At 37.1% G+C, this 24,687-nt stretch overlaps 1 protein-coding gene across 1 annotated transcript in view; it reads right to left on the bottom strand.

The window, feature by feature from the left end:
* The window catches only part of MALRD1 (MAM and LDL receptor class A domain containing 1), a 225,882-nt gene that overhangs the window by 58,423 nt on the left and 142,772 nt on the right, over positions 1-24,687 (bottom strand). Inside the window, exons 28-30 of the mRNA XM_072413411.1 lie at positions 19,747-19,927; positions 9,322-9,450; positions 5,352-5,501 (exon numbers count right to left, since the gene is read on the bottom strand). Of these exons, the coding sequence (XP_072269512.1) occupies positions 5,352-5,501; positions 9,322-9,450; positions 19,747-19,927 (460 nt within the window). The remainder of the gene's footprint in view (positions 1-5,351; positions 5,502-9,321; positions 9,451-19,746; positions 19,928-24,687) is intronic.

The following is a 24,687-nucleotide window of genomic DNA, read 5'->3' on the forward strand; positions in this document are numbered from 1 at the left end:
TAGAAATAATTACTTAAAGCCATTCTCTTTTTTACCTGAAAAAATTTATTAAGGATTTTTGAGAAAAAGCATATATTAATTTGTGCTATAATAGCTTTTTATTTAATTTAAATCTTTAGAAATCTGCGTTGAATCTCTAACGTGTTGTTTGGTGGAAATGTAAATCATATCCCATTCAGTTTAAATAATTTCATACCAGTCGGTAGTATTACTGTCCGATCAACACATTTCTTGCATGTTCTGGAACTGTCATATCTAATTAGCTTTAGGCTGCACAATAAAAGCTTACGCTCTCTTTTTCTTGCAGCATTGAAATCTCATGAGATTCCATACATGGATCAAATCGGATAAAGCTTGGGAGGCTGTGATTGTTGACATTACATTTGATATAATTGGCAAATCAGAAACTCTAGGATACTTTACAGGTAACATGTTTTGAGAGAAATAAAGTATACAGTTCCTGACATCTGTCTATTATGCTGATCTATAGATGGTAATACATTCTGAGTCACTGACCTTAAACTGGTGGTTTTGATTTTATTTTCTGTGTACTTACTGGGTCAGTGACAAAGCAATGAAATCTGAGGAATAGAATGGCTAACATGTCACTAACACATATTAAGGTTAGCGTCAGCATATGCAAACCCACTCTCAGCATGGATCACCTTTATTTGACTGGCATACAAAAATGCCTTGATGCAATCAGCAGCATGCTATAGGCAGGGTATGGTCTTAGAACATAAGCCTTTTACCTATTTATATTTATATAATTAAATAGGTTCATTTATAATATTAGAAGTGTTGTTTTTCCATGCAAAGGCCACTTTTAGAAACTTAAAAAAAAAAAAAAAACAAGCTCCTTTCCCAAAGCTTTTCCGCACAGCCTCATAGCTCAGATTACAGAGCTACTTAGTCAGTAAATTATTGAAATGTATTTCCAAGTGTCATGTGCAATGTTGGTTCTATAAATGCCACACATCAATACGGCCCGTATATTTCTTCATTTAAAATCACTCCAGCCCTTTTGTATTTTCCAAGTCCCAGACTTCAAAGCAAGGTAATCCTTTGAAGGACAATTTACAATTAGCCTGATAATGTGGTGACATTGACTCTGGTGCATTATGGGAGAAGACAGATCTTGCTTTTCATGTTTTCCCATCTACAGTGCTTTTGAGCAATTCAGTGGTTTTTGTCGGGGGTGGGGGGTGGACGCTGGGATTCTATATCATGTAATACAGTCATTTACTAAAAGTGTAGCATACATTTTCAAAAACTTTAAAGTACCTAGATTTCTGCTATTTTCAGTTTTATTAAAGCTAAACTCTAAGCAGATATAAAAGACACAAACATGCAGTGATTTTGACACATTGTTAATTGTATTTTGTTAAATACAGGCTGTTTAATTGCCTAAACCCAACCTGGTATCAGCCTATTGCAGTTACAGAACAGTTGATCTTAGGTTGGAAGAAGGATGACCTGTAAGATGCCAATCAGTTGTGCTGCAGTACTCATGTTCTAACAATGAACATGGTGATTGGAGGAAAGAGCAGAACGACAGAAAAATGGTTAGCTGCTTCTCCTATCATTGGTCAGCAACAGGCTGGGAGAGCAACAAGACCTATAGGGATGAGCTGAAATAAAAAATGCATATTTGTGCAGAAATGCTCAAATCTTAAAAAAATACATGGGGTTAATACAAAACACATATATATTTTAATACATTTTGTAAATTTTTTGGGGCAAATGACAGGGGCAGGAACTGCAATATATATATATATACAGATAGTCCCAGGGTTGCATACGAGATAGGGACTGTTGGTTTATTCTTAAATTGAATTTGTATATAAGTCAGAACAGGTACATTATTTTAATAAATGCAATTAGGACAGCTGTTTGTCTCAACATAATATTAGGCAGTGTGGTGTCAGTTACTGTATAAAATCCTCACTGTGAGTTAATCACAAACAAAGCAAAAAAAAAAACTTAATGGAGCCTAGACATTCATTAACTTCCGGAGCAAGCTGTGCTTTGTTATGCAAAAAGAAATAATCAGCTGTGTTTAGCAAAACATTTCTTCTGCAAGTCATGTGAACCACCGCCCCCCCACCCCCATCAAACAATCTAACCGCCTGCACAGGAGAAAGCTGGGAAACCTTGTTTGTATCTAGGAGTCGTCCATATGTTGGATGTCCTTAACTCGGAGACTACCTATACATATATATATATATATATACATATATATATAGTTCAAATACAATTCAGCTGGGAGAATATCTGTTCTTGTTGCTTCAAGGGTAACATCCTTTAAGGCTTTAGAAGCCCATCTNCACCTATTCCAGGAGGCAGTAGTGCTATATATAGGGCTCTAAAGCAGGGACACCATTTCTCTTTATGTAAAGGTGGTGGCATGTCGATGTGGGAGCATATTTGTGTCCGGGTAGATGGTAAGAGCTTTAGCTTTCTATTCCATTTTTCCCATTACTAACACTGTGCCTGATTTTATAAGCAACATTCATTATTAGCATTGGTATTTATTCTTTGTTGGTATCTTGCTTTAACCTTTTTCATTTCGGCAGCCAAAATTTCAAATATTTGGCTTAAAGAGACTTCGGCATTGTATGATTTTTTGGAGAGTATATAGATAAACCTGGCTTTGTATAAAGAACTTTGCAGCTTACAACTGACTTCCACTAATTAGTTCTCAAGGACAAACTTTTACACTCCAAAGGTCTGACACCTGTATGTGATCCAAATACGAAAAACAGATGGAAAGACACAGTGTACTCTGTAGTTCTGTAGAATGTTCTGTACTTCTTTCTTTATTCATTAGGTGTTCAGATAACTAATTACACCCTGACAACAGGGAACATTCCAACTTTTATTAGCCTAAGTTGACACACACGTAGTTGATTCAGCAAGCTGGGTACTGCGGATTGTCCAGGAACCATCTAAACAAATATACAAATTTGCATTTTTAGGCTATGGATGTTCTTCTTTCTAACAGAATGTTCACATTTATATATTTATACTATTTATTACTTTGTGGTAAACCTGTCTCTACCACAAAAGGAATAAAATTAGTAATCACAGTATATACCAGAAAGCCACAGTTGCCAGCAAAAATATTTAGAATAGGAGTATGTTAACAAATCCCAGGGTGCTCTTTATGCGAATGTCCAAATTTGTCCAAGGTTATAATTACTTGCCAATAGTGAGGCACTGGGGTTGTAGGAGGTTGGATCAGAGCATGACATCAATGTGCATGACAAAGTTAAGCTCTGGCCTACCTTCTACTACCCCTCACACCTTGATATTGGTTAGTGGGCCCAACCTATTTAAATTAAGACTGTAAAACAGAATGCTAAGCTTTGACCTCCCTCCTTTAACAACATTTTTATTTTACAGTGCCATCAAAATGCAATAATATACAGGTTTTACCCAAGTTACATACGACATAGGGACTGTAGGTTGGTTCTTTAGTTGAATTTGTTTGTAAGTTGGAACCCGTACAATATTTTTTTTTAAAAAAGGCAATTAGGACAGATCTTTGCTCTAAATAATATTAGGCAGTGAGGTGTCAGTTAATGTATAAACGACTCACTGTTAGCTAATCACAAACAAAAAAAAAAGACATAGCCTAGACATTCATTATCTTCTGGAGCAAGCTGTGCTTTGATATGCCAAAAGAAACAGCTGCAGAGTTTGTCTTGGTCATTAAAGAGTTACAAGATGTTACAGATCAGCTCAGCTCTTAAGACCATCCACAACCTCAGCTGTGTTTAACAAAAGATTTCATCTGCAAGTCATGCAAACCACCCCCCTCCAAGCCTCTGTCCTGCACAGGAGTGAGCAGGGAAGCCCGTTCCTATCTAGGAGTGGTCTGTATGTCGGATGTCCTTAACTGAGGGACTACCTGTACCCTAAAATAAAAAAATTACCTAACATGTTGTCTTCATAAACACGCAAAACTTATAAAAGCACATTTATAATAAAGTGTTCATCCAGACAAATGTTTTGGAGAGAATGTGGGGCGGGGTTTTAAAAACTTTTCCTCACTTTCCCCAAAGTGACAACAGTTTTACCAGACAGAAAGTTGGGGTAATATTTAACAGATATACAGACAACAACATCCTTCCTAATGTAATAAAACTTTATTAACTTTATTTACTTTAAACTTTATTTAATAAATTCTCTTTGTGTAGCTTTTTGAAATTGTACCTTATTTCTTGTCATTTGTAACCATGACCACTGCTACAATAAGGAGAAATATCTGTTTTATGCAGCCACAGAGAGCAGAAAAATGTTTTCAGTAATAGATTAGAGAAAAACTTGAAATTATAACAGGCAGAAATAACAGTGCTCAATTTCCTAGTGATCAGTGAAAATAATGCAACACTAAATTAGTGGTCAGTTGTCAGGTCAATTTTGCCCCATTACATTGGTGGTCAATACAAACAACATCCCATTTCATACATGGTCAGTGGAAACAATGCCCCATTCCATGGGTGCTTAGTGAGAACAATGCCCCATAAAATTGATAATCAGTGAGAATAATATCCTATTACATTGGTGTTCATTAGAAATAATGTCCAATCTCATTGGTGGGCAGTAAGAATATTGCTCCATTACATTTGTGGGCATTAGGGATAATGCCCAATTTTATAAATAGTCAGTACAAATGTCCCATTACATTCAAGGTCAGTGGGAAACATGCCTGATTACTTTATCAGTGGGTATAATGATGAAGTACATTGGTGATCAGTGAGAATAATATCTCTTAACATTTTTTTTGTTAGTGACAATGTAACCCCATTTTCATTAGTAGTCATTAGATTAGCATTCTATAGCATTGGTGGTAAGGGAGAATGCCCTGTTACATTGGGGAATGCCCTGGTAAATGGTCAGGCAATGGAAAGTTTGTCCCATTTAATTGGTGTCCAGACAGAATACCCCATTACCATTGGTAGTCAGTGACCATAGTTGTGGTTACAATGGTGGTCAGTTGGAGAAGAAAGCCCCTTAAAATGGTGGACATGGGGAATACTTATTATATTAGCGTTCAATGGGAAGAATGTCCCATTACAACAAAAGCAGGTTGAAGGAATGCCACCTGTACAAACAACCTAAACATTCATTTGTGTCAGTAATTAATCTGAGATACTAGAAGAGAGACACCATTGGAACCACGTGCTTGTCAAAAGTCAGATCATCTTTGAAAACTTGCAGGCACCACCAGGTGGGAGGTCATTTTAATACTGCCTATTGCTCAAGGAACCCCTGACAACCTCATGATGAATCAGATGAACCTCATGATGCATAGATAAAATGATCGATTTGCATAATTCACTTACCTGGTGTGTGATCTGTATTTAGCTGAATGCCTCTTTCTGCCACCGTCCAATCAAAATCATCGTTCTTATCTTGTGAGAGGTTGCATCCCAAATCGCTGTCAAGATTCAGCTGTGAAAAGTTGCAGCTGCCAAGCAAATCAGTGTATGGACCTATGGGCATACAAAATAATGGCGGCTTTTAATAGACACCTGTGAGACATCCAAATTGTACTCAGCAATTTAGAGTGAAATCACCTTGCAATGAATGCAGTAAGATGAATGCTTGATTTCCTTACAACAACCGCTGCTGTGTCCCTCTCTGAAGCAGGTTCATCTGTGCCTATTGGATGTACGATTTCCTATAAGTCTATTAAGGGATTAGCTCATTCTGGCTTAGTACATTTACTTAATTCCACAAAGGAATTGCCATTTTTCATTTTAGCATTTGCTTCAGTGCTGTTCAACAGGGTGTGAAAATTATGAACAAGTTGATTTAAAATTTAAATGAAATATAGCCCCGGTTTTGGAACAGCTTACCTGACTTGCATCATTTGGTATTACTGGTGCGTTATTCGTAAAGGGAATGCATACTAGATTTTTTTTCCTTTTTTTTTTTTTGCTTATCACATTCAGAACTAAAAATGTGTTGTATATTTATTTTTTATTTCCCTATAATTTGATATATGACACAGTATGTGAAATATTACATACACGTGCTCCTATGCACCAAGCCAGCTCACTAAAGCATGATTTAATAAGTTTGGAATAGACAAATTTGAATGGTCTGCAAAGAGCCCTGACCTCAATCCTACCGAACACCATTGGCATTATTTGAAACTCTTATGATCCAGGTGTTCTGTACTATCGTCTCTTCTTCTCTAGTGCCAGGACTTGCTCAGTAAACAGTGGGGATCAGGGCAAAGAAGAATTACCAAAATACCAGGAGGATAGTGTTTCAGGGTTAATGGTAATAAATGGAGAATAAGATTCTAGACCATCTGCTTGGGTTATCTCAACTGTCACCAATGCTAAACTTTTAATCAGTCTTTGATGTTTGCCTACATCTGGGCTGAACCTTTTCCTGGCTCACCTCATCAGTGGACACCTGCCACAGGACTAATGGCACACTTCACAATGCTTGTCTGGGAAACGTATGGGTCCACACCCCTGGGGCCTTACTCACCCAAGACCTTTATTGGCACTTTCTGTCTTACTTTTGCCCAGAACACACTTAGGTCTACACCTCCAGTGGCCTAACTTACCCAAGGGCCTCAGCAATTGCTGTCCAGTCCCCAGTCCTTTGATTAAGGCTTCACTTCCTTCTTTCTGAATTAAATTTTCAAATAAATTCACATTCACATTTATTCCAACACTTAAACTCTGCCTTGAATTTTGAGGAATAACATACCTCATTCTGTACATGCTGGTTTTCATTGAGTTCTGTGAAACCAACAGTTTCTAAACTGCTCAAACAACTGTTTGATGCAGACCAAACCTGATTGAGTACCCAGAAAATTGCACTACTTCTTTTTGGAATTTCCTTTTCCATTTAACCTATAAGACATTATGACATTATGATTTTCTGCTGTTAACATAGGCATGAGTAGGTATGATCTGAAAAAGTAAGTTTACATGAATATTGTAATAGGCAGTGTTGTCAGATTAATTTCTTCATTTCCTCACTAGAACTAAAACAATGTATACTTTGGCTGGAGTGGAGCTTTACATATGAAAAAAATCCTTGCAGCTAGAGCTTCATTTTACCTTCTGTGAAGTTGCTCTGCCTATTTGTGTGATTATATGACTCTTTATGATAATCATTACTTTGGTATAGTTGCCTACAGCAAGCAGAAGAAAGCTGGTCTTACAGCTGTGAGTTTGCCTACTTTTTGGGTAACCAATCAAAAGTACCCAAGAGGGGAGGCAGAAAGACAAATGATCCCCACCTAAGTATTACAAAGATATATTATGGCAGGGGGTAATACATTCCAGCTCACTTCCTGTCCACTAAATTTCATAGAAGATTACCACTAAATGAAATATTTTTCTATTCTTTAGAGTTTGAATTATCAGGCATTTATAAATTGTGTTTGAAATCCGATTTTGAAGCTCCTTCGATGCACTGTTGTTAATATCAATGGAATCTGACAGGGCAGGGTACACTAGTGGCATATTCTTTTTCCTTTCAGGTTAGATTATTATTTTTTTTTCAACACAGCTTGTTCTATAACCATTTTAATTCAATTGTTCTCAACAGGAAGCCTTAGAAATGCTTGTCATGTAAAATGTGTGCATACAGGGGGCATTTGCAACATTTTTTTAAACTTCTGGTAACTGACAATGACCTTGTTAATAAAAAAAACACTTTTTGTAATAAATTTATCCAAAATACAGCTTTCAAAACACACATTTCATAGAAGCCAATGTGCTTATAGGACCCTGCTATTACTGATTTCATTCACTGGCCAACTTTTAGGACCATATGACCCCTTATCATATCAGTTTCTTAAATAATAAAAAGGACTCCACCATTCAGAAAACTGATGATGTTGTAGAAATTAAAATGGCAGGATTTGTATTGTGTCAAAGAGACAAGTAAGAGAAAATGCTTCCAATGAGATCACAATGGAAAGTACAAAAAATTGTCTTAGGCTTTATTTTTGTCCCCGCATGTGACAAATAAATAGATCATCTTTTTATAGAGCGATTTGCTACCTCTACCTGTTTCTGTATGTGGGACAGGAAGACAATTTCCCAATGGATCCATTGGAAGCAGATATGGGTTCACATATTTCATACTTTATCCAAATTATTATAAATACAATTTAAAGTAAGTTCAGCAACTGCAATTTAGCTCTTTTTGCACCACCGTTTCTGCGTGTGGGGTACCAATAACTCCACACTGCATATGTATCAACTAGCCCCTTTGACTTGACATTATCACCTCTTCATAATCTTGATAGGACTTTGCCTTAGCCAAGGGATGCCCAAGTCTTGCAGGCAGTGATGTGAATGCCCAAAGAAGAATCTCAACTTATGCAGAAAGAAGATTCAAGGATAGAGGAGTAGATAACTGTGGTTTTAGTTAAGTAGAAGGCATCTCTTTTTTTGTAGGGGGGTGTGGGAAAATAGTTGTCATGGTTAGGGAGACAGGGCCCCTAGGGGCCGCAATGGCTTGCACAAAAGTGGTGTGAGCCCTAAGAAGGGCCAAGGCGCAGAGTCTAAGCAATCCTACGGCACACCAGGGTAGGGAGGAGGATACAGGGTACCAAATTAAAATGCAGAAGTACTGTCAAGGAAGGTCAGGGTCAAGGCAGGCAGCAACTAAGAGAGGTCAGGTCACAAGCCAGGGGTCAAATACCAGGGATTCAGGAAATAAACACCAGTGACACAGGGGCGACTGCAGAAACAGGGAACACAGGAGACACTGGGAGCAACAGGAGGCACAGTAGAAATATGGAACAGCACAAAGGAATAGGCTGGAAACAATAGACTGGACATCAAGGGGTAAACAGGAGTTAAACAGAGAAAACACTGAATTAAGCAACAGGTGTACAGGAACTAGCTCAGCAAAGCTAAGTGGCTCGAAGACACTTTGCACAAATGCCAAGTCTTGTGTCTGAGCTAGCTAAATAGCCAGGGATGAAAAAGAGACTATTTCCTGATAGGCTGGCAATTTGGGCAAAACTGATAAAGCTTGGGAGCGTAGGCTCACCCAGAGTCAGAACTGCCTGCATGTGCAGGAGAAAGACATCTGCAATTTAGTGAGGAAAATGTAAGTGTGACAGTAGTCAGTATTTGCCTCAAGATCAGTTTTAAAGAAAAACTGTACTTAAAGCACAGTTATCCTTTACCATACAATAATGAGATCTTTACATCAAGCTGATTTGCATGTTTATCTAAGAATAAAAGTGAAAAGGTATACATTACTTTTAATTATTTTTTATTAAATAATATTAAATGACTAGGAAATGCAAGAATATATACATACTGCAGTCAGCTTCATCAGAGGAATCCTCACAGTCTGCTTTATAGTCACACACCAGGTGATATTCAATGCACTTCTTGTTTTTGCATACAAAATCTGTGTCTTCTGGGCATATTCCGGGCACTTCTCCAACTGCAACCAACAAGATGTTGAAATCAATACATAACTGAATCAATGCATGCTCCATTTCATTTGTTGATTTAAGTTTAGTAACACAATGCACCTATTAACATGCTGTCATCCTTTTACCACTGTTTACCGCACTCTTATGTCTCTCATTTTGTTTTTCTGATTACTCAATGGAAAGTACTCTTTAATTTATCATCTTGTTTAGAGATACTTAAGAGAAATAACATCTGCCATATTTAAAGCAGAACTCCAATATAATTAAAAAGCAGGAGTCTGATTTAAAATTAACAGATGCTAAATTCACTGAATACAACTGATTAACATTGTTTTCTCTACAAAACTCACTTGAAAAGCAGTAACAACCTCATGGAGAAAAATTATCAGCTATTAATTAAAAATCATCCGCTAATAGAAATCATGAACAACCTGTAATGCTTTGCAAAGCCTTTACTCTGGTCAGCCGAGTCACAAGAGCCACATATTTGAAGGAGTAAATAACTCAACCTACTTTCTAGAAAAAGGTGGTCTCACATTAGCCATACTGCCAGTAAAGGTTGAGATACTGTTTTCTTTTGTGTATATCTAAATTATTTTTTGCATTGGTACATGTACCAATGTCGATGGCGGTGTCTGGCTTCCGATGTCTTTTGTTTTTCACAAGCTTACATATAAGTCTACAAATGGGCAAAATGGATTAACAAGATTTGCTCTTCATTTCCTTAAGTGGAGTTTGCTGCAAAATTTGCACAATTTACAAAATTTTTTTCAATCCAAACTTTGGCAGTTTAGTTTGCTCCTTAGTGAAAAGCTTATTTTGTAATATAAGATTATAGAAAAAGCTTTCGAGATCACTCTGATATACCTCGGTAACTTGACAGCATAAATGTGTGTCTGTTTCTGTATAGTGGTTCGGCTCCCTTAGAGGTAATATGACTCAAGTTAGACTTGAGGCATGTACACGCTACAACTCAACATTTTATTTAGGGTATATTTTATGTATTGTTTTTTTTTTTTTTGCATACCTTTTATCCTTTTTTTTGGCCACTAATGGGTGTGTACAATTTATTAAACAGTATTTATACAATCTCTTCCTTCTTTACTAGTTTAGTTGTTTATTGCGTGTTTGGGCTGAACATAAGCGCTGAACATTCATTGCATAAACACCAATACTACAACTTCATGCAGCGCTTTACAAAGTCTATAGACATATCACTAACTCCCTCAAAGGGGTTCTCAATCTAATGTCCATATAAAAGTCATTATTACAGTCTAAGGCCAATTTTGAGGGGAAGCCAATTAACCTAACTGCATGTTTTCTGGATGTGGAGGAAACCCCCACAAACATGGGGAGGACATAAAATCACTTTGCAGATAGTGTCCAGGCTGAGATTTGAACCTGGGACCTAGTGATGCAAAGGCCAGAGTGCTAGCCACTGAGTCAACCATGCTGTATGCCAGTTGGTCATAGTATTTATTAGCTATATTATTCCTAGATACATATATTTTTATTATTTTTGTTCTTACTATACTATAAGTGGATGCTGCTCCATGAAATGCGTAAAACAAATATTTATACTACAGTTGCTGTTCATCTTATTGTGAGAGAGTAATAATTGGGATTTTACAATATATTCTGATTACATTCACCAATGGATTATAATGCATTGTGTTGTGTACTGTATTTATAAAGTTGTCTGGATATAATGACTGCATCAATATGTGTTGGAAAGTGTCCTATTGAATGCAAAGAAAGCTCCTAAAGTCTATCAAGGTACTACTTGTTGATATCTTTTTGAATAGAACAAACTGGGACCTGTAATGATGATTTTAATCTCTGAAATCAGCAAACAATTAACTTTTTGCCTGGCTACCTACAGCACTCTTATAATGGGATAATTACATTTATCAAAGGCATCCTGCAAATTGCAAGTTTCAGTTTTCAAGTGTACATAACATGTCAGGCCTTACATAGCTGTTTCGTATAATAAAACATAAAACAAGACGTTTGCTTGGTAATATTTTGTCTTTTTCAGATGCACACTTTGTACACAGGAAGTGTAAGTTTCAGTGGTGTTCACTTAGAATGCAAGGTCAGGCAGATGTCAGGAGATGATTAAGACACTGGATGTTAGAAGGTATCTTCTCTCTGTTCATCAGATAGAGAGCAAGTCAAGTCAGTTTCGACTATTTAGACGTAATTCAAAAACCTGAAGGTGAAATGAAATGAACAACGGTGAGGTGGCTGCACCAATATTAAGCCTATTACTTGGGTGACCTTAGTGGTGATTGTGAAAGTCAGCTGAATCCATACAGGCAAAGCATAAAAGTCTGTAATAAAACCCCTTAACAAATAGCTACATTGCTGTGTCTGCATTTGTGTTTTTGGATGCACTATTTGGGAGACGGCCAATCATTCTCATCAAGTTTTAGACTTTTATAACTTCAAGGGCCTGTCTGCGACATTAAGGATTGTTTATGACAAACCTTGCCATTGAAGGCAACTTAATCTGAGCCAAAAGTGGGAATTCCAATATCCAATTGCTTGTGGGGATTTTTTCAAGTTCAGTAAAAAGATATAATTCCTTAAAGTGAACCTGTGATTTGCCTGTGTTTATGTCTTTACTTACCCACCACCACTTCCCATTATTCCATTTTGCTGCTGGAATCTAAAGCAAACATAAGCATAATAGGTAACAGCATAATAGATACCTCGGAACTTTAAAGGGAATCCTTTTCCGATAAATCAAGGCTATCATACCAATTGAAGAAAGTGAGCTTAAATATGGGGAACTTCAATATTTTTAACACCTTTGAATATTCCTTAAAAATGTTGATCCCTAGAAATCTATTCTGCACTGCACTTACAATCAGTATTTCTTCTCCTCATCAGCGATCCATATAAACTTCAGCAATATAGAAACAATTCCTACAACAACTATATTAATGACAATATACCATATTAATGACATACCATATTAATACCATATTAATGACAATATACCTCTAATTGATTATGGCACATTCAATGTGTATGCTTTGCAATTTTTGTACATACAATCAGGGATGAGGTTTGAGTTTGACCCGTGATGGGTTCAAGTTTACGTGGGTAATCCTGTATATTATCGGACCCAAAATTCCTTGTTTGACCTTTCAATTGTGGTTGGGAGGGTTAGAATAAAAAATATTGTGTGCTTTTGTAATAGCCAGACCCTTTGCTATAAAAGATTGTATTTCTAGTATCCATTTGTCCATTTGGCGTTGGAATTTAGAAAAAGCTGACAGTGGATGTAGGGAGAGTTATACCATGCTATACTGTGCTATATTACTATGCATTGCAGTGTGGAGGGCTACAAATGTGTTTATTTCTAAACTGGAAGAGATAATGTCCTCTCATTTTAATATAGCAAGGTCTAAAAAAAGCTCCTTAAATACTGTTGGCAGTATTATGGCACTGTTAGCAGTGCCTTGGTCACTTTTTTATTTTATTTGACAAACATTTTCTTCATTTGCCTAAAAAATTTGAATTTATCAGAAGAATGTTAACCCTCATAGGCTTTAACGGTATTCCAGCCTAAGTTAGAGTTTGTCAAACTTTGAATCACATGACAGTCTTGATCATCCCGACATAAAATATATACAAACAACATAGTAAAGTTCAGAGTCCTCTTGTGCAGCATCATTTTTAGTGAACATTTTCCTTTTTTTGTGAATTCACACTGATGAATTGTTATCTGTTCCTTCTATGCTCTGTGCTTCCTCTGCTCCCTGGAGCTACTATTGTTAGACAGTTCCTAATGGCTGCTTTTCTCCACATGTTCCTCTCTCTGCTTCTTATTAGATCAGTGCCCCCAAAGATTTCATTACTATTAGTCTTGTTCTTCTACACTTCCGTGAATTAACGACCCAAGGGAAAATAGATGGTGGTCTGGTTCAATAACGTACATGGTAAAAACACCTTTGCTGAATAAAACTTAGGACATACACGAAGAATACTGAAAAGAATATATTTTTTTGTAGGGCATTTTTGCTAAGTCTTCACACGTACTGAATATTTTGGCTTCATGAGGCATAAGTTAAAGCTTTAACATTAGAAAAAAAAGAAAGGTATATTGTATTTTGCAGTCCATACACGGCTTGGGTTACTTAAAGAAATTTTTCATGTGGTTATCACAGTTTTACTTGTTTGATATTCAGCATCTTTAAAATGGCCTTTTATATACAGATGTTTCAATCTCCCCCTTGAAGGCAAGTCTTGTGCTGGAATAAAACCAAATGCAAGAAAAGCTAGGTATACACCCTATCTCTAATTGGTTCTTACAGTCTTTGCATAATGGACGACTTGGATTAAAAGAGAGAAAATATAAAATCGACAATCACTGTGATGCATTACTGAATAACATGTGCAACAAATGTATGTTAGTATGGTAAGAGACATGTACAAAGCCTTCAGAGTATTAAACATGTTTGCCTCTTTGGCTTTCCCAATATTGAACTTTGCCTCTATTCCTAAACTTTGTTCTAATAGGCATGCTGCTGCCTAAGAATCAGCACTTTCCAACATTACTTAACAGTCACCTTTCACTTCTGCAGTCACTGCTTTCCTTTGGACTCTTGAAGCCCTTTTCTGAGACTGCACTCCAACACACTCATTGCTCATTTCCTGATCTGTCCCATTACTCTGTGAGGTCATCTCTCCCTACTGGCTGCTTACTTCTGGATTCTTCTGGTTGTACAGCTATGTTCCCATACTTCTTCATTGTGCTGCAGGCCTTTGCAAGGCAGATAAGTGTACTTTGGCTCTGAACCTCAACATACAACTCAATACCTCTTTTGCTCCTTTCTTTCCCAGTTAACATTCTGTTACTGTGCATTCTTCTGCAAAGATCTTACTTCCCACAACCTGAAATATGTTGTTCTGTTAAACACCCCACATAATTACATGCTTACCATTTTTGCTAACTGCACACTGCTCCTGTTCAGCACTGCCCGGTAGGTCTTAGATGTCAACCGTTCAAGAGAAGTAAAAGTAAAGCTTTTCTACTCTATCATTGCCAATATTTCTCTTATACATCAATACTTCATCTATGGCATTTCCTTAACGTGGTTCCCCTATTTTATTTTATTTTTTCTGAGTGTTTTCTGTCTTTGCCCACTGTTATATCAGCTGCTCATTTATATTTTCCTCTCCTGCTCTTCTTACTTCACTCTCTCCTTGTTTCCATAAACTTTTTTTATTTACCTTCTTCATCACCGATCCAACCACCTTACTAACAATCCTCCACCATCCTGAATCTTGTCTAGCTTAAAAACATGCCTCCACTGTCTCAACAATATGTCTCAGTGTCATTGACCTTGTATTGATGGTACCACCATCCTCTGTATGATCCCGTCCTGCAACCTTTGAACCACATCCCACTTTCCTTAAAAACATTCCTCTCTATAACACTCTCCACTGTTCCCAATATCCTTCACCAACATGTTTGTTCAATGACCCCAATTCCCTCCACCACGATAACTTCCTCTAGCTTTCATTCTTCAACCTTTAAAACCCTTTACCTACTGCCAATATTACAAATATGTACATAAACACTCATGTACTTGCTAGTCCCAAGGTATATACCAGGAGGAACCAAGGATCTGACAATAATAGGTAGCCACATCCTCTCACATGACAGAAGTTAGTGTACACAAGACAGAACTGGATGGGGTGGGTAAGTGATATGTGGGGGAAGAAAAGACTATATAAAATGAAAGCTACTGGACAAGGTGTGTTTGGATCATAAATTGTGTCTTGGCTTGCTGCATATTTGTTTTGGGCAAGTAATTTGAAAAGTATTAGTGTAAAAGTATTCGCCAAAACAGCCCAAAAGCTAGCATTCCATTCCAGCTCAACAAAGATAGCTTTCTAATAATAATAGTTCCTTTCATTCTCCAACTTCCTATTCAAAAGATCAACTTTTTATCTATGTATTAAAAATACACTCTTTGCTTTGGATGTTGAAAGTGGCAGGGTTCCTTTAAATACAGAGATAGAAGATACAGAGAGTCCCTGGGTTACATACGAGATAGGGACTGTAGGTTCGTTCCTAAGTTGAATTGTAGGGTTGTAGGGTTACTACACAGTTTATCAGTGCTTCTAAGGTATGGTGGATGCAGTGTAGGATAAAATTAAGTATAAAGTGTTAGCATTTTAGGTTGATAATTTTTAAAGTATCGAATGGTCTTGGGAGCTTTCATGGGAGAAATGTCTTGTCTCTGATAATGCATAAAACTTTTCTCACTTTGATGAATGAAGCAATATAACAAGTGATAATAGCAGTTTTAGCATGCAGGATCACAAATCACAGCTTGATGAATTAGTCCTATATCAGAAAAAGTAGAATGAAAATGACAATAATCTTCCAGTAAAATGATTTTTAGAAAGGTAAGATGGGGATTAATTATAGCAGGTCGGGCAGAAATTAGAATTTCCCTTTAAAGAGCAACTCTTCACAACATGCTAACCCAAAGAAGGGATTTAAAAAATCACTAGCTTAGGATCAATGTTAACTGTACACTGTATAATTTTTATATTTTGTATCATGACGACTGGTTCCCTCCTTCTGGCTCTGATGCTGGGAAAAGACCTCCAGTCCCTGTGATAACCTCGCCGGGGCTAAATAGAGGATTTTAATTACAATCATGTTAAGTAGAAAAACTGTCCTTGCATATACAAAGTGATAAAGTAAGGTGGTAAGCAAACGAAACTAGCACTATACAAATTGGTGATGAACGCTGAAACTGAAAGCTAAAAAGGAAATCCAATCCAATAGTCTTTAATCCAAGTCTTGCAGCAAATGTTCGGTTCCTGATGAGACTACATCCTTTTATCACATGAGCTTGAGATAAAGTCCTTCTCCCTCCCAAGGATAGCAAAGAAGCTGCATTCCATTAGGTTAAGAATATCAAACATTCACTTTTGTTAGCTCAGGGGTTCTTTGAAAACTAGATTAGGGTTAGTTCACATGGCCAGTGAGGCTGTGTTGTGATTACAACTTCATGACCAGAAACCATTCCAATGGTCTAACATTACATTTAGTAAGGTAGTGAGCTGTTAAGTGACATGCGTTGTTAAAGTCCAGCTAAAAGTAGCACTAGGTTTTTTGGCAGGTAATAAAGAAAAAAAAAAGAAAACTAAAACCATTGATTTAATGGATTCCAAAGACATTACATTTAAGGTATCTCCTGGTGTGTCACATTTGCTATTGTGCATGCAGTATGTCAGGTCTCACCCAAACTTTTGTGCCCTCAATTCAATGCGTTTCTCAAAAACAGTGAGTGGCTTTTGCAGTAATTGAGAACTCTCAATTTTGAACTGTTTACATCTTTGTTAGAGTTACGATTTACATCTTCTTCCCAATTGGCTTTTTGATTTATATATTGTTATAGATAACATTATGGTATAAAAAGACACATGAACATGCTTGTTGTAAAAGTAATGCCCCCCTTTTCCCAAATGAACGTAATAAATGGGTAGCAGTGCCATTGAGATAGAATAAGTGAATGAGTGGCTGTTTTACTTATGGGTCCATCAGATGCAACTCCTCATGGAAATATCAGTGTTTAATTGAATGACCCTTTTATTCCCCATTCAGACTGCAGCGTAGCTTTAAAAGTTTATTTTGGCATCACTGAAGGACAAGGGATAGTTATTAGCATGGAGTAATAGATACAGCTCAGCCCAGAAGAAAGTTCTCTTTTCCAGTCTTGCTTGTCAAGACAAGGTCACATCAAGGCAAGTTCAGATGAAAATGATGGATAGCGGCAGATACCAGACAAGAGGGTGTATGTGCCATGTCAAGCTATGCGCCTTACAGACACAAATACAAACATGCTGGGTGGCCTTACTAATCAATTTAGAGCATTTTTGCATTCTGAGCTTTATGTCTTCTGTCACATAACTATTCTGAACATCATCGGTTGACGTGATGCCCGCAGAATCATCAAACACTAGGAAATCGGAACCTTGTACTTTCCAGATCTGGTCAGTGGTAAATCAAGTGTGTGGAATATTAAGTATCAAAGTCTAATATCCCTCAGAGCGGCAATCAATACTGACACAAATAGGATCATTTAATTTACGGAAGGAGGTGCTACATTTTGTTACTGAGTGACTTGCCTGCACAAGTGGCATCTAAATGGCGGCATCCATTTTTAAGTCAGGCTTTTGTAAGTGAATTGAAATGAAGGTCTATATTCACCATGTGCTTGTGTATTCATTTTGCCTTAGATATTTTCAGATATCAGATATCAGATAATGATTCAATGAAACCGAATTCCTATGGCTTCTCAATCTTTGGTTGTACTGCTTCTAGGAGGTGGGGCAAGTATCACACAACAGGAGGGGAGATATGGAGTGGTGGGAAGTAGTGAGACAGAAAAAGAGGGGTAGGCAAGATTGAAAAAGTGGGTAAAACACGAACCTCGATTCTCACAGTCCGTCATTTTTGCACACTCAAACTCAGTGTGTTTCCAAGCAGGGGAGAACTGGGAATACTTCGCTCAGGAAGCAAATACAACCAAGTGGTCCTCTTCATTGATTAGTCAGTTCCCTGTGTACTAAAACTGAATATCAAACAATAAGCATCACACAGTGGGCTGGATCACCCAGCTTCACTCATGAAAGTTTATCTTTTCCAGCTTTGGAAAGCTTTATTAAATCAAGCCCAGTGTTTCCATGATTGGTGGCCATGATGAAAGTGGGATGTTGCCCTAAAACATGGCTTACACCTTTTCACTTGTATATGCTAAACAAAAGGATTATTTTAATTTCCAATACTAGGTTGAAAACCCTTTGCTGGCAATGACAGCCTGTAGTCTTGAACTCATGAACATCACCAGATTCTTGGTTTCCTCTTTTATAATGCTCTGCCAGGCCTTTACTGCAGCGGCTTTCAGTTGCTGTTTGTGGGCTGTTCTGTCTGAAGTTTAGTCTTCAACAAGTGAAATGCATGCTCATTTGGGCTCAGATCAAGTGACTGACTTGGCCATTCAAGAATATTCCACTTCTTTGCTTTAATAAACTGCCAGGTTGCTTTGGCTGTATGTTTTGGGTCATTGTCCATCTGTATCATGAAGCGTCTCCCAATCAATGTGACTGCATTTAGCTGGATTTGAGCAGACAGTATGTCTCTGAACACCTCAGAATTCATTCCGCTGCTTCTGTCCTGTGTCACATCTTGGATAAACACTAATGTCCCAGTGCCATGGCAGCCATGCACGCCCAAGCCATCACACTGCCTCCGTCATGTTTTACAGATGATGTGCTATACTTTGGATCATGAGCTGTTCTACGCCTTCTCCATACCTTTTTCTTGCCATCATTCTGGTAAAGGTTGATCTTGGTTTCCTCTGTCCAAAGAATGTTTTTCCAGAACTGTGCTGGCTTTTTTAGATGTTTTTGAGCAAAGTCCAATATAGCCTTTCTCTTCTTGAGGCTTATGAGTGGCTTGCACCTTGCGTTGCACCCTCTGTATTTACTTTCATGCAGTCTTCTCTTTATGGTAGACTTGGATATCAATACGACTACTTCCTGGAGAGTGTTGTTCACTTGGTTGGCTGTTGTGAAGGGGTTTCTCTTCACCATGGAAATGATTCTGCCATCATCCACCACTGTTGTCTTCGGAGGACGTCCAGGCCTTTTGGAGTCGCTGAGTTCACCAGTGCTTTGTTTTCTTTCTCATGATGTACCAAACTGTGGATTTTGCCACTCCTAATATTGTAGCAAATTCTCGGATGGGTTTTTTCTGTTTTTGCAGCTTAAGGATGGCTTGTTTCACCTACATGGAGAGCTGACCGCATGTTGTCTGTTCACAGCAAAATCTTCCACATATGAGCACCCCACCCCCACCCATAAAATCAACTACAGGCCTTTTATCTGCCTAATTGTAAATGACATAATGAAGGAATTGCCCACACCAGCCCATGAAATAGCCCTTGAGTCAATTGTCCAATTACTTTTGCGCCCCTGAAATGAAATGATTGTGTTAAAAATAGGCTTTAGTACCTCACATTTTTAGCAATCTTTTTGTTTGACCCACTGAATTAAAGATGAAAGTCTGCAGTTCAACTGCATCTGAGTTGTTTCATTCAAAATTATTTGTGGTAATGTACAGAACCAGAATTAGAAAAAATATTTATGGACCTAACTGTACATGATAAAAGCCAGAACAGAAATAAATATTAGGTAGGCTCTTCCCTTCACTTTGTTTAAACATACATATATTATATTAGGTAGGTACACATTGAATTTTTACTTGCCTGCTGAACAGTTAATAAACTCAATGTCATCAATGGCTGCTCCTCCACCAAAATCCCTTGTGCGCACACCTTCAAAAATAACTTCAAAATGGCGCAGCTTCCCAAGGCGAATCTTCACTTGATTCCACTTAGCATCTGGGCTCTCCGACTGTCCCCATACTTTTTTCAGGCCAGTCTCTGTCTAAATAGAGGCCAAAGTGAATGTTACATTACTTTAGTTATTCAGTATGAAGCAATAAGCTATGACAGTGAAGGGCAACGATGGAAAATTATCTGCTTTGCTCTTTATTTTTTCACACCCATTAACTGCTAAAAATGCACCAGTGAACCCCATAGTCAAAATCTGATGTAAAAAAAACAGTGTTAAGATATTTACAAAGCCACCAATCACATTAAAAGCAGCTCACCATCTCTTGTGAAATATATTTCTAGACATGTTTGAAAAACTTTTAGTTTACCTTACATCTTGAAAAATTTTACTTTACCTTACACCTTGCTCTAATGGAGACCAGCCATATTCCTCTTCCACCAAATATTCCTAGTCATGCATGGGCCCTCGGAGTTCTCATTTACAATGTAGAGCTATAGGTCCTGATAATGTCAGAGCATGTGATCAGTTTGACTTAGAGAGGAGGCTACAAGTGAGCAGTTAGATAGTGGTAGGTTCTGCTGAAATGAGTGAATTAGGTAAGTTTAAAGGGAGTAAGGTCATTTTCTCTCATGTAGCACAGTGTTGGTTAGTAAAGCACCATCGAACAGGGAAAAAATTCTTGGCCATGCGCAGACTAAAATATTACCAGAAGGCTTGTTTTCGTTGCTTTTGGTGGAAAAGCAAAATGGTGAGGAAGCAAAGCAAAGGTGATCATGTGCTAATAGGCACTGGGGCAATAAATTGAACCTGTTTCTTTGACCTGTATGAGCAAAGCACAGCTTTATTTTAACCACCCCAGAGGAGTGTGACTCAGGGTAGAAAAAAGTTGCTAAAAGCGGTAACCCGAGTCACACTCGGGGTATGTAAACCTATGGGAGGTAATAGTAAATAGAGCCTTACCTGATCTGCCGGCGTCCCGCGCCATCCAGCGTCACAATCTCTGTCTTCTTTCTTCTTCCTGCTTCTGCATCCGATGAGTCACCGGGGAGTTCCCGGTGACGTCGGTGCGTGTGTACGTTGCCAGCGGGGCGGGTGGGGAATTCAAAATTCATTTGTATTGCATTCATACCAAAATAACTGTACTGAATGCAATACATTGGATTTTTATGCGTAAAAGCAGTACATTGTTTTCAAGAACATTTATTTTACAGTATATTTAATAGTAAGATTATAATATGTTTTTTTTTTTAATTTAAAAAAAATAATTTTTTTTTAAATATATAGATTTTTTAATTTATTCAATTTATTGTTTTTACATGATTTTGTGTTTCAAACTTTATTATACTCATACGATTATATTATACTGTAAAAAAAATTTTCATGAAAAACAATGTACCGCTTTTAGACATATAAAACCGGAAAGAAATGAACCGCTAGGGAGGTTAAAAATGCGCTACCAATAACACCATTTGCATGGAAAAAGAGTTAAATATAAATTAGCCGCCAATTTAATTACATATGACCCAGCCACATCCCAAAATGTAATACATCAAATGTAGTCAAAATCTTTGACTCTAGTACATGTAGACAATGAATGCGAATTCAGCAAATTTGGGGGAAAAAAGGCTGCAACATTACAGGGAGGAAAGTAATTAAATGTAACAGAGCAAGTAAAAAAGGTATAGCTAATATAACACAAGCAGAGGATATAAAAAAGGTAAATAGAGAGAATATAAAATTTAAAACAACCTTCATTCTTCACTCTACTTTTTTTTCCAAATACTAACGTTGGCGTATAAAAACATAATGTATCACAGAAGCCACAGCTGCTGCATCATTAATCCTCCAAGGAGCAGGTTCTGAGTGATGTTAATTAATTTGTCCTTTCATGGTAAGTACAAAAATTGCTAATACCATTTCTGCTGGTCAATTTATTATGTGAAAGGGATCTCAAGGGTTCAGAGGTCATGAAATTCTCAAATGAATGTAGAGAAAAGTCAAAACAAGGTATATGGTAAAATGTAAGACGAACAGGGTTATTATTCAAACACCATCTCATTAAAATTCCCAGCTCAACAAGGGAAATGAAACATCGATACAGTCATGTTGGGTAATTTCAAAGTGACTTTGCATTGAGTTGGTGAGGTTGGTAAGGTAAGATCATCAAATTAGTGATCAACTAGGCCCTTCTCTTTCTGCTCCTTCTCATTTAATATTTAACACAGCCAGACTTACACAAAGTACTCAGTACATCAATGGTTAGCATTGTTACTTCACAAATATAGGGAGCATGGATCTGTTCCTTTAAAATGGAGACTGAATACATAAGAATCCAACACATGGTGAAGTGTTTATTGGCTTTTGCCTAAACTGCCCTCAGAGATGTTTTTTTTAATTTTAAGAGAGTCTTTAAATTGTAAAAACATTCAAGAGAGGGAATTTAAAAGATGGTTTCAACATGTTTACTTAAAATAAGTATAATCATATACAGCATTTAGCTGTAAGGTCTACCAGAAAGCTGAGGGATTAGGGATCTGGAAAACATCATTTTGTACTTTACCCTTCTGAAGGTCTTGAATAGCAAGTGTTCATAAAAATGTGGACATATGCTGTCCGCCCCTTAGGATACCAATAACAACTGTAGCTTGGGAAACATGTTAATGTGTTTTATTGGCTTTGGTTTATCTGTCCCCACAGATGTCTGTGTGGTTTTAAAAGGGTCCCTAAAGGGAGTTTATAGAATAGTTCCATGTACTTCAAATGTCATGTTATAAATAAGTGTAAGTACCCTATAGGTCACCAAGGTCTATCATAAGGCTGTAGTATTGAAGATCTGGGAAGCAACAGTCTTTACCTTTTTTATACTTAACTTTCTGATGAAATTTAATGGTCAGGTTCCATAAAATGTTGGACTCACAAATGATATGTCTCCCTTGGTAGGCTAAAATTGTTAAGACTTTGGGCCTGATTTATTGAAACTCTCAAAGGCTGGATGAGATACACTTTCATCAGAGAAGCTGGGTGATAAGCAAACCTGGAATGAATCTGATCCAGAATTAAAAACATTTGCCAACAAATAGCAAATGACCTTTAGGAAATCCATTCCAGGTTTGTTGGATCACACAGTTCCACTTAAACAAGTATATCTTTGCATGGTACCTATATGCATGTGAGCTCTAACCTTGTCCTCCTCATTCATTGCCCTTATTTATATTGTCATATTATACTTGTCACATCTCACAGGCAGCCAAAAGGCAGTGCTAGGCTCTCATAAAACCCAGCATTATTTCCAAACCTATAATAGATGTATCCATATTTACCAAAAATATAAAATAAAAATTAAACATTTTAAACATAGTTTAAAACATATAGATACATATAGAAAAAAATAGCAAAATAACAAAAATTCCTTTTAGTGAAATCTTATCACTGTCTTCACCCATCCCTACCTCCTTCCCACCCCACTATTTGCAGTATTACTGCTCTGTGGTAAAGTCAGGACCATGCGTTCCTGGTTGAATGGTGCCCATTATCTGTGAGGATGTCCAGGACAAAACCATTAAAGGAAGGTGTCATAAAGTTGCCCTAAACTCACTGGGGCACCCTGTCATGCCATTAGGAACCATGTCATTATGCCATGTCACTAGGCCCACCCACCACCAAAGGATATCAGATGATAAAGAAGACCCCTCCTTACTGTTCCAAAGACAGCTAAACATGTCTGCATACCAAACAATCAAAAATGTGATTTCTCAATTTGTGATGTGATTTCACCCAATTCTCAGGGTGACAAGGTTCAAATGAGGATAGGAGAGTCATGGGATTGAGGGGTACCCAACCCCCAGTTGGTCTTCAAGAACCAATACTTCATAGACGTGAATATATACAAAGCAAATATTTAAAAATGACTTTACATTCTTTATTTCTTTAAACAAATCCCAAACCAGGGGTCCTCATACCCTTCATGCGGTGTCACCAGTTTGGGCAAACCAAATATGTACAGTAGAACTTCATATTGGATCCAGACATATACATTGAGCACCTAGATTCTAGACAACACATACCTTAGCTTCTTTTATCTTCCTACAGTCTAAGGATAAAACGCAATCATGCATACTATAAAATCATTTGAAATTTATATAGTCTTTTCAACAGAAAATCTTTGAGAACTATTTAATTCCTACAGTTAATCCAGCAGCAGATTAATAAATAGTTCCCAAAAAAAGACATCAAGGCTTCCCTAAAGAATGACTACAATAAAACCGTTAAACGTTGAAAAAACTGCATTGAAAAAAAAACTTACAGATAGAGCCATGAAATTATCATAAAATCCTAATAAACCTTTTCGTTTGCATACCAACAAGTTTTTTTATCATTAAAAAAATAGGCATTCCTTGTTTCAATCTAAGATGTTGAATTTATCTTTTAACTAGATTCTGCATCAAGGCCTCTTATAATTCAAATTGTATTTTTCATTAAATTGTAATTCAGATGAAGTATAATGTTACTGAGGAACTTAATCTGCTTGCAAAAGATGGCAGAGATTGCAGAATCTCCTGATGGCGATCTTAAATTAATTAAATGTACTGCACATGAAATTTTTAGCTAATATATTCTAAAAATATGAGTTGCAAGGTTCTAGTGTACATGGACATGTGCTTTAAGAGGACCAATTTCTATACAGTAACACTAAATTATTATAATGGTGCATAAATGAAGGTTAGTCATATTGAAATACTGGATAATTCATTGTCTAACAAAGTACAGTAGAATATGTAAATTAAAATAATAAATTAGATTTATGTTTGAAAAAGGCAGTATGAAAATGTCCCAGTCATTTAGCTTGAGGT

The sequence above is a fragment of the Pyxicephalus adspersus genome, chromosome 5 (assembly GCF_032062135.1).
Source record: "Pyxicephalus adspersus chromosome 5, UCB_Pads_2.0, whole genome shotgun sequence".
NCBI lineage: Eukaryota > Metazoa > Chordata > Amphibia > Anura > Pyxicephalidae > Pyxicephalus > Pyxicephalus adspersus.